Source organism: Notolabrus celidotus, chromosome 10, assembly GCF_009762535.1.
Source record: "Notolabrus celidotus isolate fNotCel1 chromosome 10, fNotCel1.pri, whole genome shotgun sequence".
NCBI lineage: Eukaryota > Metazoa > Chordata > Actinopteri > Labriformes > Labridae > Notolabrus > Notolabrus celidotus.
In genome coordinates, this window is record NC_048281.1 from 33,895,998 (window position 1) to 33,913,446 (window position 17,449).

Here is a 17,449-nt window from a genome sequence, read left to right on the forward strand (position 1 = left end):
AATTCAACACTCTGTGGATCTATATATAATCATCCATCATGTGTTTGTAACTTTATCTCCTGTAGCCCGGACTCTCCCTCCCCCGTGCCTGGGTTTCTGGCCCTGGATCAGCGTAAGCACCTGACGGGCAAAAGCATGGAGGATGTTGCGAGGCGCACAGGAAGCAGTAAGATCAGCAGATACAGAAAACCCTCCAGTGTTGACTTCACTAATGACAGGCTGTAACTTTTATATGTGTGTTTTTAAAGGGCTCTCTACTTCAGAAGACATCCGCAGGGAGAAGCGGAGGAGCGGTATCCCAGAATTCTCTGCAGACATCTTTAAGACCGCATGTGAGCTGGAGCAGGTGTGTACCTGTAAAAAAAAGTGACCTTAAAGGAAAGTGTTGCACTTAATCTTTTGCTGCACAAACATTAGTTTGACTTCTGCATGTGGACACTTGATAGTGTGCAGAAATATCTGCAGGATTCGTCCTTACAGCTGGAAACATTTGCAGGAGCGGAGGCTCTCAGGTTCAAAATATGATGCTGCAGGTTTTTGTCAGATGACAGCCAGGGCAGAAATAAGGATGCAAAATGTAGCTATGCTCTCTAAACAAAGCAGTCATGACAAGGGTAGTAATTAGGAATCATAAAGGACATTTTTCACAATAAAACATGCAAACAAACATTCCTTATTTTATGACTTTTAGAGAAATAAAATAAGGTTTTGCATCTGTCTCCTCTAACAATAACACACCATGAAAGCTGTCATGATGTTATGCATGAAGGACTTTTGCAACAAGTAAAAGTCCTTCATGCAAACACTTCTCTCTTCTGTATTCTGAGAGGTATTTCTGCTGATAATGAAACGCTGATTCATCCGTTTTATAATCACTCTCTTTCAGGAAAACGCTCACTTCATCGTGGTGGACATGGTGCTGGAGATCCTGGAAGGAGTGAAGTGGACTCTACTGAAGGACACACACAAACACACACACTGTCAGAGCTGCACACAGCAGGACACAAGCTCTGCAGAGGAGGAACCGTCACAGAGACGTAACCACAGGAGTAACGCACCGGAGCATCACGAGGAGAGACACTCTGATGACGACGTGCAGACATCGTTTACACACACACACTCTTCGTGCACACGTGAAGACAAAGAGGAAGCAGGGAAAGATGAAGATGATCATCAGCCGAAGATTTTCTCTGTCCTCTCCAGTGACAGCGGGTTTGAAGGTAAAGGGACTCATGATGAATATTTACATCCTTTATTCTATCTTTTTACAACACACAGAATTTATGACTCCTCTCCCTGTCCTACAACATTCTTGTGCACAAGCTGCACGTTCCTACAAGGAAATACCTGCGATGAGGAGTCAAACAGCTGAAAATGTTACAATACTAGCTCTGACTGATCAGGAAGTCACTGTCCTTATGATCTGATTCTTTTCAGACTGTGGAGTGGACCTGACACAGACACCACGAGAGTCACTCAGAAAGTAAGACGAACACAAACACACACTTCCCACATTACCCACATTTCATTCAGGACCACTATTGTCAAAAAAAACCCAGAAGATTATTTGCATGCAATAAGTTAAATTTGGCGGCATGGCTCTGTTCTGGGAGCTCCCTGCCCTTCCATGTGCCTATGTGGAATGCCAAAGCCTTTAGGCCTGTTTATACTTCTATGTTGATTTGATTGGTTTCATCATTTGGCTCCTGATGGCAGGGATTGGTTGGTGTTTTCCCAGGTTTACTCCGGCTGTAGATACCTCTTTTTTAAGAACACATTATGTAATGATTACCATCAGGACATAAAGATAATTTTAACCAGTATAACAAAAAGTGCATCTAAATCTGATTACCAACCCCAGCTTTAATAGACAGCAATTCAAATAATATCAAACAAAATCAAAAAGTCCATTTCCTACAGGTTGCCTCTTTCAATGTTCCACAAGCTGAAACCCTCCTTCTCTGGCTGAGTCAGTGGGTGCATCTCAAAGCTCTAAACGTCCATCCTTGCATCTCTTCCTCGCGTCTCTTCCTCGCGTCTTAGTCCCGCCCACCAGAGATGCGAGGAAATGAAACCAGAGGAGAGAGGAGAGAGGAGATTTGTATTTAGAGAAATGAGACGTCCTCTCCTACGGAGCGTCACGTGAAGCGACGTCGGTTTGTGATGACGGCTTTAACAGCTGTTTGTGTCTGCACACATGTTCACTGTAATAACTCTGATACATATAAACAGTAAAAGAGCTCTGTCTCTGTGTTTACCATAGACTGTAAAAAATATGGACGTAGTATCCGTGACGTCACCCATCTGTTCCTGAGAGCTGTTTTGAAGCAAATCGACGGCAGCAGCCATATTGGTAATGCAGAACTCAACTAGGCAGAGTGTGACGTAGTGTGAGCCTCTTAGCCAATGGCTGTGTGTTCCCGACCGGGAGTCACGTCAGTCATGTCCTTATTTGGGCAAAACTCATAATCTTAATATCTTCTTAACCGTCATGTTAGAAAAAAAATCACCCCCCGTACAGTGTATGCCATTAGAGAGATTAGCGTTGTAGGGCCAAGCCGTTTTTTGAACCTGGCTGTAAACATGTTTATTAATGCTGCAAAGATCGTCTTTTTCCCATTCATGTCTATGTGGTTTCCGGTGTTTCTGCAGCCAGCCTCAAGAGGATTTTCGATGTATTGCAGTTTATAACACTTCCGCATTGGCTTCATCGTTTGAGACCGGACTTTGCCGCTTGGTGTTTACCTGTTTAACACACACCTGCACATGAAGAGAATCTGCTCTCTGTTTATTCTGTCCTGAAGCATCACTGATCGATTCACTGGTAAAATGCCTCATTATTAAATTATTTGGTAACACTTTACAATAAGGGTCCCTTAATTAGCGTTAGTTAATGCATTATTAAGCATTAATTAACAGTTTAATAATAGTTTAATAGTCATTATAATGTATTACCTAACATTAACTAACACATTAGTTAATGCATTAATAAGCAGTTAATTAATTTCCACTGCTCAAAGTTAATTAATACATTATTAAGCATTAATAAAAGTTACAAAACTTAATTAGTTAACCATTAGTGAATGCTTTCTGGACCCTTATTGTAAAGTGTAACACATGCATCACTTAAGTAACACATTATAAATGCTAAACTGCCTCATAAGCATTACTTAACCTTAATTAAGCATTAGTGAATGCTTTTTGGACCCTTATCAGAATCAGAATCAGAATCAGCTTTATTCGCCAGGTATGCTTGAACACACAAGGAATTTGACTTTAGTAAACTGTGCTCTCTTTGTACAAGGCATAAGAATAGGAATAAGAATAAGAACTACAATAAAAAATAAAATGAAAATATAATAACAATAACCTCAGCTATAAATACAAAGAAACAACAAATAGCTTGACTAATATGTACAGGCTAAAATAATATGATAAAGTGCAGTGGTGAGTTGCAGAGGTAGTCTTTACATTATAAAAATAGAAGTTAAATAATACAAAAAATAGAAATATGGAATTCTGCTTGAGAATTGTTGCATTGTATATCTACATGTATATTTACAGAGAGTATTTATCTGACAGGTATGACACTGTTATGGTTTAGTGTTCATCAGAGTGACAGCCTGGGGGAAGAAACTGTTCTTATGGCGGGTTGTTTTGGTGCACAGTGATCTGTAGCGCCTGCCGGAGGGGAGGAGTTTGAAGAATTTGTGTCCAGGGTGTGAGGGGTCAGCGGTAATGCTTGTAAAGTGTAACACATGCATCACTTTGGTAACACATTATAAATGCTAAACTGCCTCATAAGCATTACTTAACCTTAATTAAGCATTAGTGAATGCTTTTTGGACCCTTATTGTAAAGTGTAACACATGCATCACTTTGGTAACACATTATAAATGCTAAACTGCCTCATAAGCATTACTTAACCTTAATTAAGCATTAGTGAATGCTGTCTGGACCCTTATTGTAAAGTGTAACACATGTATCCCTTAGGTAACACATACGCTGAACCAAAATTAGTTGAAATGTAGTTGAAGCAACACATATAAAGAATTTAGAGCTTACAGCACTGCAACTGACCACAGTACAACACATTAGAAAAACGTGCTGCAAAGTCCACAACACAAAACATTAGAAAAAAACATTGTCTTTTTTGCATGTGTTTTCTTAAGTTGCAGTGCTGTGAGCTCTCAGGGCCACCGTACCTCTCTGTGCCAGTTGAGATGTTATCTGTGATTATCTGTTTTATTCTAAATAAAATGTGTTGAATTCTGTATATGTGTTGCTTCAACTACATTTCAACTCATTTTGCTTCAGCGTATGTGTTACCTAAGGGATACATGTGTTACACTTTACAATAAGGGTCCAAAAAGCATTCACTAATGCTTAATTATGGTTAAGTAATGCTTATGAGGCAGTTTAGCATTTATAATGTGTTACCAAAGTGATGCATGTGTTACACTTTACAATAAGGGTCCAGACAGCATTCACTAATGGTTAACTAATTAAGTTTTGTAACTTTTATTAATGCTTAATAATGTATTAATTAACTCTGAGCAGTGGGCATTAATTAACTGCTTATTAATGCATTAACTAATGTGTTAGTTAATGTTGGGTAATACATTATAATAATTATTAAACTATTATTAAACTGTTAATTAATGCTTAATAATGCATTAACTAACGCTAATTAAGGGACCCTTATTGTAAAGTGTTACCAATTATTTATTACTTTAAGTGAAAATAGAAACCATGCAACTCTTTTCAAACCCTGTGCTCATTAATGATCAGCCTCGTATGAAACTTTATTAACCTGACAGGAAATATAACAAGTGTTTTTACTAACAGACAAACTTTACTGTCAGACTTCTCTTCATGAAGAAAACGAGAACAAACAGGGAAACTAACAGGAGGAATAACTGATCATTGATATATATTCTATCAATGATGTTAGACTCTATTACTCTATTTCATTAGACAGTGAATCTGACAAAAACAATCAGATATAACATAATCCACCCTCTGTAATGTTGAATTGATGATTTTGCGATCAGTATTTTGTTTTAAAATTCACATCAAACACTTTTTTAATCTCAGCTCATCAAATACAGACTGTTTAGAAACCAACATATGTTTATGATCTGTTTCAGGGCACCCTTAATGACTGTTTTAAAGGTGACATATCATGCAAAATTGACTTTTTAATGGTTCTTTACCTGAAATATGTGTCCCTGTCTACAAACCCCCCGAGAATGAAAAGAATCCATTCTGCCCCTGTTCTGATTTCTCCACCTTTCTGTAAATGTGTGTGAAACGAGCCGTTTCAGACTTCCGTGTTTTTGTTACGTAACAACAATATCCGGTCTGTCACGAAGTCAGAGCTCGGAGCTTGTTCAGCCCATAGACTGTATAAAATACAACTCAACCCCTCCCTGCACACACGTGTGCTAACAAGGAGCTTAGGAGGGAGGCATGCTAGTTGTTGACAAACCTGAGGACAGAGTGACTGAAGAACTGTGTTATGTCCTTGACAACTTTGGACTCACTCAGCATGTGACGCAGCCCACACACAACAGGGGCCACATCCTAGACTTGGTTATCTCCAAGGGTCTAAACATTTCCAAGGTTCTGGTATCTGATGTTGCTCTCTCTGATCACTGCTGTGTTTTCTTTGAAAGTGATTTATCTGTGAACACTAATGTTCAAACTGAGGTTATCTCAAAACGTTACATTACTGAAAGTACCAGTGATATATTTATTCAGGCTTTCTCTTCCATAACCCCCCTCTCTAGGTTCTCTGCAAATGAACTTGTAGAAGATTTCACTTTAAAAATTACAAACATTATTGATTCCATTGCACCAACTAAATTAAAAGTGGTCTCCAATAAGAAAAAATCGCCTTGGAGGAATACCATGCAGGTCAAACATGAAAAAAAGGAATGTCGAAAAGCTGAGCGCAGGTGGCGTAAAACAAAGCTTCAGGTTCATTATGACATTTATAAAGAAAGACTTCACATGTTTAATCTAGAACTGAAAAAGTCAAGGCAGACCTTCTTCTCAGACATTATCTCCAAAAACAAAGATAATGCACGCGCCCTGTTTGCTACAGTCGACAGGCTAACAAACCCCCCTGTGCCAGTGGCCTCTGAACACTTATCTACCAAGGCCTGCAATGAATTTGCATTCTTCTTCACTGCCAAAATTCAGAAAATCAGACAAGCAGTCAGCACTACTGTACGAGGTACTGGGAATGTGTTATCTGTGTGTCCACCAAAAAACAACTCAATCACTATGACACAATTTAATCCAATAAATTACAAAAACCTACAAGATATAATACAGCATTTGAAATCCTCATCCTGCTGCCTTGACATTCTACCATCACCATTTTTCAAAAAGGTTTCAGACTGCATGACCTCAGATCTGCTTCAAATTGTCAACATGTCTCTTCTTACAGGTGTCTTCCCCCAGGCCATGAAAACAGCAGTAATTAAACCCCTCCTGAAGAAGAACAATTTAGATGCATCAGAAATGAACAACTATAGGCCGATATCAAACCTCCCTTTTTTAAGTAAAATTATTGAAAAAGCTGTTTTTCAACAACTGAACAATTATCTAATGATAAATGACTGTTTTGATGTCTTCCAATCAGGATTCCGATCACATCACAGCACAGAGACCGCTCTAGTCAAGGTCCTCAATGATATTCATTTAAACACAGACAACGGCAAAATCTCAGTTTTGGTATCACTTGATCTCAGTGCTGCTTTTGACACAGTTGACCACAAGATACTACTGGACAGACTTGAAAACTGGGTGGGAATCTCTGGTGCAGTACTAAATTGGCTTAAGTCCTATTTAAATGACCGGGACTATTTTGTGTCTATAGGTAAATACACATCTGAGCGGATGAAAATCGTATGTGGAGTACCTCAAGGATCCATTCTGGGGCCTCTACTATTCAACATCTACATGCTCCCCTTAGGTCAGATAATAAGAAACAACCAAATAAAATACCATAGCTATGCAGATGACACACACATTTACATCACCATATCACCAGGGGATTATAGTCCCATACAAACACTGAGTAAATGCATTGAACAAATCAATGACTGGATGAGCCAGAACTTTCTTCAGTTAAACAAAGAAAAAACTGAAATGATTGTTTTTGGAGCCAAGGAAGAAAGGTTAAAGGTTACTGCTCAGCTCCAATCTGCAATGATGAAATGTTCAAACCAAGCCAGAAACCTTGGTGTAGTCATAGACTCAGACCTTAATTTCAGCAGCCACATTAAGACAATTACAAAGTCAGCCTACTATCACCTTAAGAATATATCAAGGATTAAAGGACTTATGTCTCAGCAGGATGCAGAAAAACTCGTCCATGCATTTATCTTTAGCAGACTAGACTACTGTAACGGGGTCTTTACAGGACTCCCTAAAAAGTCCATCAGACGACTGCAGCTCATACAGAATGCTGCTGCTCGAGTCCTAACAAGGACCAAAAAAGTAGACCACATTACTCCAGTTCTTAGATCTCTACACTGGCTTCCTGTCTGTCAGAGAATAGACTTTAAAATCCTGCTGATGGTTTATAAAGCACTGAATGGTTTAGGCCCAAAATACATTGCTGATCTGCTACTACTTTATGAACCACCTCGACCTCTGAGGTCATCAGGTACTGGTCTGCTTTCAGTTCCTAGAGTCAGAACGAAACATGGTGAAGCAGCGTTTAGTCATTATGCACCACATATCTGGAACACACTCCCTGAAAGCTGTAGGTCTGCTCAAACTCTCACCTCTTTTAAATCAAAGATTAAGACTTTTTTATTTACCTCTGCCTTCCTATCTTAGATTATTTTAACCCACTTTAAATTAAAATTTTAATGTAATTTTTAATATATCTCTAATTTTCCTTTTCTTTTCTGTTTTATCATATTTGTCATTTTAATTATGTTCTTTTATGCTTGTCTGAATGTCTCCAATGCTTTTAATGTGTTAATGTAAAGCACATTGAGTTGCCCTCGTGTATGAAATGCGCTATACAAATAAAGCTGCCTTGCCTTGCCTTGCCTTGTAGGCTGTCTTAATAAACACAAAGGTCGGTTTGACTCCCCACGTCTGCAGATTTGAAGATCTAGTGGATGATTTTTATTTATCATGGATAAGTGCTAGCGCTAGTTAGCATAGCTACATAGCTACATGTTGTAGCTGTAGCTGTGTACCAACACACACGTCGACATACTGACAAATAAAATAACAAGAAACACTAAATCTGTGACCAATCCTTCAGAAAGGTCCCGCTGCCTTTCTGGCAGAGGTCGGTTTTACTCCCCACGTCTGCAGATTTGAAGATCTAGTGGATGATTTTTATTTATCATGGATAAGTGCTAGCGCTAATTGGCATAGCCACATAGCTACATGTTCATAGCTGTAGCTGTAGCTGTAGCTGTAGCTGTGTACCAAGACACACGTCTACATACTGACAAATAAAACAACAAGAAACACTAAATCTGTGACCAATCCTTCATAAAGGTCCTGCTACAGGCGCCTCTCCGTCAGGATCAGATTCTGGATCAGATTCAGAGGGTTGAAGTGAGGTGATCTCTGAGCAGCCATGTATATTCAGCCAACATGTAAACATTAGATCAACGTGCTGGAGAGCCGAGGCACATCCACTTCCTGAGGGGGCGTGGTCAGAGGGAAAACAGAGTGTTCTGATGAGGAATGAAGAAGAGGGTTTTTCAGGCAGACCAAAATCTGATTTCAAAGTGTTTCTTGGAGCATAAACTTTAAAGACATGTTTTGGGGACCTCTTAGACCAATATATGTTGATGAAAAAAGCGTGATATGTCCCCTTTAAGGTCCGTCTTTTCTCTGTTATTAAACTCAGCTGATGTTAATTTTCGGTTAAGTCCGAGCCGCTGCAGCGTCCAATCGGTGAGTGATATTCGATAAGGGGGCGTGTCTATCAGAGAACAGACTTCCGCAAAGTCTGCTCTCGTGTTTCCTCGAGTATCCCTCCTCGGATCAGTCTCCTCGCTCCTCGCTCCTCCAGCAGCGTTTAGAGCTTTGGGACGCAAGTTAAAATGGCGCGTCAGAAAGTACTTCCGGTTCGACCGAGGAGCGAGGAGCGAGGAGACTGCAGTTTAGAGCTTTGAGATGCACCCAGTGCTCTCTGACACAGACAGGTCCAAGCAGCTGTTTTATGTTGCACTGATTGCATCTGAGTCCACTGCTGAGTGTGATCTTGGTACATGCCAGGGGTTTCAGCTCCTTGCCACCACCCACTGGATTGCAGTGAGCATTGCTTTGACATTTCCTCAGATCTGACTGAACGAATACTTAAGTTTCAAGGCGGGGAGAGCACATCTCCCCTCTCTTTCATGTGTATGCATAAAAAGCCAAGGGATGGAGAGCAGCAGCAAACACCCCCGCGGCACAGAACAGAGCAAGCCTCAGAGACAATACATATGACCCTGGTAAAATCAGACACAGCAGAAAGGGGAAGCTGGGTTGTGAAACGCTTTGCAGGGAGAGCAGCAAGAGAAGGCAGGCAGAGCAGTTTACACAGAACGCACATTTTGCCATTTGCTGATTGGATGTGTAGATGTTATCACTAAGCTGTCAGCTGATAGGAGCTGCTGATGTATGTGGGCTGAGCTTCACTTTGTAACCAGCATGAGCTAACGCTATATGCTCAATTTGTTCTTACGCGACTCGTTCCGTGTTTTTCCCATGATGCAGTGCAGAGGTCCTGGCCCAGAAGCTGGTCCAGGAGTTCAGGAGGAGCTGGCTTCCTTCAGACGGACCTCGACGTGGACGGCTGAGTCTGCGAAGCTCCCTGCAGCAGGTCAGATCACGACCAGCTGACTAATACAGACATACGATTAAACTGACGATAGTTATTTTAATGTTTGTAATTTGGACTCTAAACTGGATGATAGCTTCAAAAATAAACATCATGTTGTGTTGAAGAAGATTTGAGACTAGAGACTGAGACCGTAATCTCGTTAGTAAATGTTTACTGAGGGAATAAATCAACTGAGAGGTAGGGAGTCGCCCCCTGCTGGACACTCGAGAGAAGCAGCTACGTCCATGGCTGTTTCCGAAATCGCCTACTATACTAGCAGTACGTACTGATATGTCCAAAATTCAGTATGTAGTAAGTAGTATGTGAACAAGAGCAAAATCTGCAGTATGCCAAAACTCCCCTGATGTCTACTGATTCGGGAAAATTTCTCAGTGTGCATCGGACCAGTCTTCCTCGCGTACTGTTTCCCATAATGCACAGCGCTCGTTCTGCTTTTTCTTTTTCCTCATTTTTTGACGGGAGGAAATCCGTTTTTGGGTGCTGTGAAAGTTATCAAATTAAATATAAACCACTTCCTAACTTTTTAAATCATAAATGGATGCTAAATAAGCATTTTATTTATCGGCTTCGCCGTTGTTTACTTCCGCTTTCCGAAACCGGAAATCCAGCGAAGTCTGGCTCAGCATGCTGCATGACAGATCGGACAGAACAGTCATACTACATACTAAATTCAAACGCAGTATGTAATAGGCAATACCTACTACCTACTACATTAGTAAGTAGTATGTAGCAGGCCGTTTCGGAAACAGCCCATGTCTTATAAACGTCTATGATTCATATCAGAATGTTATCCGTGACCTCTGACCTTTCCTCTGTTTGTGTGTTTACAGTTACCTGGAACAACAGCTGTGTCAGTGAGCAGCAGCGGCCTGAAGGAGGAGATCAGACTGAGGACCAGGATGAGAGGATCACTGAGCTGGGCTCCACCTGAAGTCCAGATCATCTTCGACGTCCAGCCAAACCAAAGGTCCACGTCACAGACAGAGAGACAGAGAGACAGAGAGACAGAGAGGCAGAGAGGCAGAGAGGCAGAGAGGCAGAGAGACAGAGAGACAGAGAGACAGAGAGACAGAGAGACAGAGAGACAGACAGACAGACTGACAGACTGACAGACTGATTTGACAGTTTTGTGTTTCCTCCTTCAGACGCGGTGATGTCATCGCTCAGCAGAACTTCCTGTGTGCAGGTTGTGGGACAGAATTCGAGCACAGTGAGTGTTTGATATTTTTGATTCTTGATTTTTTTGTGACTCAGTTCAAAGTAAGAGTGATTGATTTACATGAATCACATCTAAACTTATTGATTTACATGTTCCTGAAAATAACAGCAGTGTAAATAAGGTGCAATCACTGATACCACCACTAGAGGGCACTGTTAGATATTTTTAGAAGCTGCAGTTTGGGGCCTTTAATTTGCATTTTAGCAGATATTCAAGAAATAGAAACCTGATTTCTGTTGTCTTTAGTCCACATTGATAATCTTATTTGTAATTTCTGATGTGGAAATCATAAATCTCAGTTATCTCTGACCTCTTCCTCTTTCTCTGTCACCAGAGCACGTCAAAAAACTGCGTTACTGTGAATATCTGGGCCGGTATGTGAAATGTTTTCATGTATACATCAACAGACGTTTCCTGCCATGCTGCAGAAGCTTTAATGCTAAGCTAAAAGCTCATATCTGCACATTTCAGAGCTCAGAATGATGATTATTGATGTGTTGAGTTGTTTTAATTCTCAGGTATTTCTGTGCCTGCTGCCACAGCGGCTCTGAAGCTGTGATTCCTGCACGAGTTCTCACCTGCTGGGACTTTAACAGGTGAGAAAACACTGCAGACATTAATATTATCAAAGCTTGAAGTGTTCAATAAACTCAAAACAGAAAGGTAGCCTGACTCAGGATCAAATATGACATATACAGGACTGTCTCAGAAAATTAGAATATTGTGATAAACTTCTTTATTTTCTGTAATGCAATTAAAAAAACAAAAATGTCATACATTCTGGATTCATTACAAATCAACTGAAATATTGCAAGCCTTTTATTATTTTAATATTGCTGATTATGGCATACAGCTTAAGAAAACTCAAATATTCCTATCTCAAAATATTAGAATATTTCCTCAGACCAAGTAAAAAAAAAAGTATAACAGCAAAACAAAATCAAACATTTGAAAATGTCCATTAATGCACTCAGTACTTGGTTGGGAATCCTTTTGCACGGATTACTGCATCAATGCGGCGTGGCATGGAGGCAATCAGCCTGTGGCATTGCTGAGGTGTTATGGATGCCCAGGATGCTTCAATAGCGGCCTTTAGCTCATTTGCATTGTTGGGTCTGGTGTCTTTGAGCTTCTTCTTCAAAATACCCCACAAATTCTCAATGGGGTTCAGGTCAGGGGAATTGGCAGGCCAATCGAGGACAGTAATGCCATGGTCAGTACACCAGTTACTGGTGGTTTTGGCACTGTGGGCAGGTGCCAGATCATGCTGGAAAATGAATTCATCATCTCCATAGAGCTTTTCTGCAGACGGAAGCATGTAGTGCTCTAAAATCTCTTGGTACACAGCTGCATTTACTCTGGACTTGATGAAACACAGTGGACCAACACCAGCAGCTGACATGGCTCCCCAAACCATCGCTGACTGTGGGAACTTCACACTGGATTTCAAGCAACTTGGATTTTGCTCCTCTCCAGCCTTTCTCCAGACTCTGGCGCCTTGACTTCCAAAGGAAGTACAAAACTTGCTTTCATCTGAAAAGAGGACTTTGGACCACTCTGCAACTGTCCAGTGCTTCTTTTCCATAGCCCAAGTCAGACGCTTCTTCCGTTGTCTTGAGTTCAGAAGTGGCTTGACCATGGGAATACGGCTATTGTAGCCCATTTCCCGGACACGTCTGTGAACAGTGGCTTTTGATACCTGGACTCCAGCTTCAGTCCACTGTCTTTGAAGATCCCCCAAATTCTGGAAGCGGCTCTTCTAGCCTACTAGTATACTTTTTCATGATATTCTAATATTTTGAGATAGGAATATTTGAGTTTTCTTAAGCTGTATGCCATAATCAGCAATATTAAAATAATAAAAGGCTTGCAATATTTCAGTTGATTTGTAATGAATCCAGAATGTATGACATTTTTGTTTTTTTAATTGCATTACAGAAAATAAAGAAGTTTATCACAATATTCTAATTATCTGAGACAGTCCTGCATATACAAAATGCAGCAGCTAGAGTTTTAACGAGGACCAGAAGGAGAGCACACATTACGCCTATTTTAAAATCTTTACATTGGCTGCCTGTTGCTTTTCGTATTGATTTTAAAATGATTTTACTAGTTTTTAAGGCGCTGCATGGCCTTGCACCAGACTACATCTCAGAGATGCTTTTAGTATATAAAGCAGGTAGGTCTCTCAGATCCTCCGGCTCCTCTCTTTTAGCTGTTCCTAAGAGCAGAACTAAAACATTTGGTGACACTGCTTTCAGCCACTACGCTCCCAAACTATGGAACAGCCTGCCGGAGGATCTGAGAGGAGCTGATGGAGATATTGTGACTTTTAAACGTAAACTAAAAACGTATTTATTCAGTCTGGCTTTTATGTAGAGTTTAACAATTTTATTACCTACCTTTTACTATAATATTGATTTAAATGTTGCTTTATTATTTTAATAATTTTAACTGTTATCTTATTCTATTTTTATGTATTTATTCATTCATTTATTTCATTTTATTTATCTACTCAGTTTTATTGATATTTTTCAGCCTTAGTTTTATTTTTCAACTCTTATCCTTACCTTTTAAATCTATTTATTTTAACTATTTTTATTTCTTAATTTTGACGCTTTAACTTATTTTAACTACACATATTTTATTTTGGTGTGCATTGGTCTCTATTTTATTTTATTTTTATGTTGTTCTTATTTTTAATTTGTATTTTTATTAGTTTTATTATTATCATTATTATTATCTTCCACTAAAATGTCTTAGCATTGTTTCATTTCTGCTTCTTTCTCGTTTTCAATCGCTGTAAAGCACTTTGGGTTGCATTTTATTTGTATGAAAGGTGCTTTATAAATAAAGCTTGATTGATGATTGATTGATATAACATCCTTCTGCAGGTTCCCTGTGAGTGATTTCTCCAAACAGCTGCTGGACTCGATCTGGTTCCAGCCTGTGTTCGACCTGACGTGTGTCGGTACGACGCTCTACAGCCGGGTGAAGGAGCTCCACAGGTTCAGGGTGAGTTCAATCAGACACTTACATCCTGAGGGCTGGGCCTGGCTCCTTGCCTAAAGATTTGTAAGCATGGATAAAGACACTTGCAGGTATGTCCAAGAAAGAGAAAATAAAGTTAACTTTTTGCCTTCCTTCTGTCGTGGAATTTTCATAGTCTTATATATACGTATGTAAGAATGTTTAACTATTGTATTCTTTCAGTCTAAATGTCATGTTTAGAGTAACTTGTTTCCTATGTCATCTGTTACGGGCGAGATCGTGTCAGGGTAGTAGTCAAGGTCTCTCCCCCTGCTCCTGTCTTTATCTCTGTGTTATGGTCGACTTACTGTCTCCAGAACTAGAGCACAGGTCTTCTTCCCACTTGTTGTGTTCCTATTGTCCAAACATGGTTATCTAACTTTAGTGTCGTCTTCAGAGGGAATAAATACCATGCCAAGGGTTTTGTCTGTCAGAACTGACTTGGCATTGCACTGCACTCTCCTGCCTGTGTACTGTTATGTTATTTCTCCTTGGCCAAGTTCTACATAAACTATTTCAACGTAAGCCGTCAGAGTCTCCTGAGTCTTCTGTGTCCAGTGTCCAGTTTGTTGCTGAATTCCATCACACCTTCCTTCCTTTCTTCCTTCCTTCCTTCCTCTCTCCTCAGGAGCTCCAGGATCAGCTGCAGGGCATCAAGAAGCTGCTGAAGGCCTGCAGATTTTCTGGACAGTAAGTATTTATAAAAGGAAGAGTTTAGATGGAGTCTTTATTAGACACTGTTTATAAAGTGGGAAAAAATAAACATCGGCAGAATTATAATAAGAGTTTCTTTCATTTATAATAAACTGAAGTAAAGTCAGAGTGATTTTTAAGTATCGTGTTTTGGCGCCATCTAGTGGCAGCATTAAAAAATGCACACTGCAGCTGTTTGCAATGACTGTCACAGTTTTACAAAAATAAACCTGAGCCATCAGAATATTTTAAAAAGATGCTGTAATGAACTTCAACGTACATTAACTTTAAAGATATTCAACATTTATGTGAGTGTGTGTGTGTGTGTGTGTGTGTGTGTGTGTGTGTGTGTGTGTATGTGTGCTGCACATTTGACTCCAGCCTAGAGGAGGCCTTTACTACAGAAGTAGTGAAATACAAACAGTTGAGACGAACCATCGCACAGTTCGGCTACCAGTGTAACCTGCTGGTGTTTATGTTTGGTAGCCTGGGTCATGTGCACAACAGGCTGGTGGTCCGAGGCCTTCAGATGGCCGGCCTCTCTAAGAGGAGAGCCAAGCACCTGGCCCGGTATTGTTCGGTCTCGGCTGTAATCGGGCGCCGCTCCATCTGGAGGAGGCGCTGCTTCCTGTTTCCATGAGAGTTTAATGTGCTGTAATGATTATATGTGCGAGGTGCTTTGTACCTGACTGTCCCCCCTTTGTCCAGGTGTACAGATACCGTTCATGTCTATTTATGTGGATATGAATAAATACTTCAAATGTGTGTGTCTCAGGGTGATGGCAGAGTTTGAGGTGCTTCCTGCTCACCTGACGGAGCAGCCTCACCTGTTCTCCCTGGACGACCTCCTGAGGGTGAAGAAGGGTCAGCTGGTCGCTCATGCCCGAGTGATGCTGAGCTCGTCCATCAGTCACGTAGAAAACTGTGTGGTCAGTTTGAAACACCTCCCACTAAAAATCACACCATGGAGGAGTTGTGTTGGCGCTACTGTATCCAAATAAAATACTCCATAAGAAAGAAAAATAATGCCTTAGAATAAACACAAGAAGTTACCATGTTGGTTTCATTTCACACAGATTGAGTTAACTCCTGGGATCTTTGATTGAGGACAACAAACTAGTGACAACATGAGACATAAAGTTCTGGATGTACTTCTTTAACTGTGTTGACTTTTCCCTCTCTCCCGCCCACAGCTGTGTCTGGCCCGAGGTTTCATCTGTGAGTTCTGCAGAGAGAAAGACGTCATCTTTCCTTTCCAGACGGACATTTGTAAGCGCTGTCCAGGTAAGAAACATGCACTCACTGTGTCTCCAGAAAGATTGAATTCTTCACATGAATCCTCATATTTGCTTCAGATAAACATTAAAGGAGACATATCATGCAAAATGGACTTTTTAATGGTTCTCGTCCTGAAATGTGTGTTTTCCCTGGCATGTCTGCAAACCCCCCTGAGAATGAAAAGAATCCATTCTGCCCCTGTTCTGATTTCTCCACCTTTCTGTAAATGTGTGCTGAAACCAGCCGTTTCAGTTTTCAGTGTTTTTCATACGTCACAACGCCATCCGGTCTGTCAGAGCTCGGAGCTTGTTCAGCCCATAGACTGTATAAAATACAACACAACCCCTCCTCCGTTTTTCATTCCTTGCACACATGTGCTAACAAGGAGCTTAGGAGGGAGGCATGCTAGTTGTAGGCAAGGCAAGGCAGCTTTATTTGTATAGCGCATTTCATACATGAGGGCAACTCAATGTGCTTTACATTAAAACATTAATGTTAATTAAAACAGTGTAAAAGCGCTTTGAGTGGTCAGAAAGACTAGAAAAGCGCTATATAAGTACAAGTCCATTTACCATTTACCAAGTCCATTAAAAGCATTGGAGACTTTCAGACAGGCATAAAAGAACACAATGAAAATGACAAATATGATAAAACAGAAAAGAAAAGGAAAATTAGAAATATATTTAAAATTACATTCAAATTTTAATTTAAAGTGAGTTAAAATGAGTTAAGATAGGAAGGCAGAGGCAAATAAAAAAGTCTTAATCTTTGATTTAAAAGAGGTGAGAGTTGGAGCAGACCTGCAGCTTTCAGGGAGTGTGTTCCAGATATGTGGAGCATAATGACTAAACGCTGCTTCACCATGTTTCCTTCTGACTCTAGGAACTGAAAGCAGACCAGGACCTGATGACCTCAGAGGTCCAGGTGGTTCATAAAGTAGCAGCAGATCAGCAATGTATTTTGGGCCTAAACCATTCAGTGCTTTATAAACCATCAGCAGGATTTTAAAGTCTATTCTCTGACAGACAGGAAGGCAGTGTAGGGATCTAAGAACTGGAGTGATGAGGTCTACTTTGTTGGTCCTTGTTAGGACTCGAGCAGCAGCATTCTGTATGAGCTGCAGCCGTCTGACGGACTTTTTAGGGAGTTAATAAACACAAAGGTCGGTTTTACTCCCCACGTCTGCAGATTTGAAGATCTAGTGTTTAGAAGTCACTTTCTTACCTTTCAACATTAAACTGCATCAACAGAAGTGTTACATGTTTACATTTTGCATCAGCTTAAAATGTGTAGTACTGACAGTCAGTAACACCTACTAACTATGGTGGCTGGGAATTGGGAAGTGCAATGAT

At 40.3% G+C, this 17,449-nt stretch overlaps 1 protein-coding gene across 2 annotated transcripts in view; it reads left to right on the forward strand.

Annotated features, from left to right (window-relative positions):
- Positions 1-17,449, forward strand: part of rubcnl (rubicon like autophagy enhancer) — a 31,640-nt gene that overhangs the window by 9,393 nt on the left and 4,798 nt on the right. For both annotated transcript variants that reach the window (XM_034693236.1, XM_034693235.1), the window contains exons 4-16: positions 66-166; positions 249-346; positions 887-1,220; positions 1,438-1,483; positions 9,751-9,856; positions 10,708-10,844; positions 11,023-11,087; positions 11,431-11,470; positions 11,615-11,692; positions 13,991-14,111; positions 14,755-14,816; positions 15,595-15,748; positions 16,013-16,103. In XM_034693236.1, the coding sequence (XP_034549127.1) occupies positions 66-166; positions 249-346; positions 887-1,220; positions 1,438-1,483; positions 9,751-9,856; positions 10,708-10,844; positions 11,023-11,087; positions 11,431-11,470; positions 11,615-11,692; positions 13,991-14,111; positions 14,755-14,816; positions 15,595-15,748; positions 16,013-16,103 (1,433 nt within the window). The remainder of the gene's footprint in view (positions 1-65; positions 167-248; positions 347-886; positions 1,221-1,437; positions 1,484-9,750; positions 9,857-10,707; positions 10,845-11,022; positions 11,088-11,430; positions 11,471-11,614; positions 11,693-13,990; positions 14,112-14,754; positions 14,817-15,594; positions 15,749-16,012; positions 16,104-17,449) is intronic.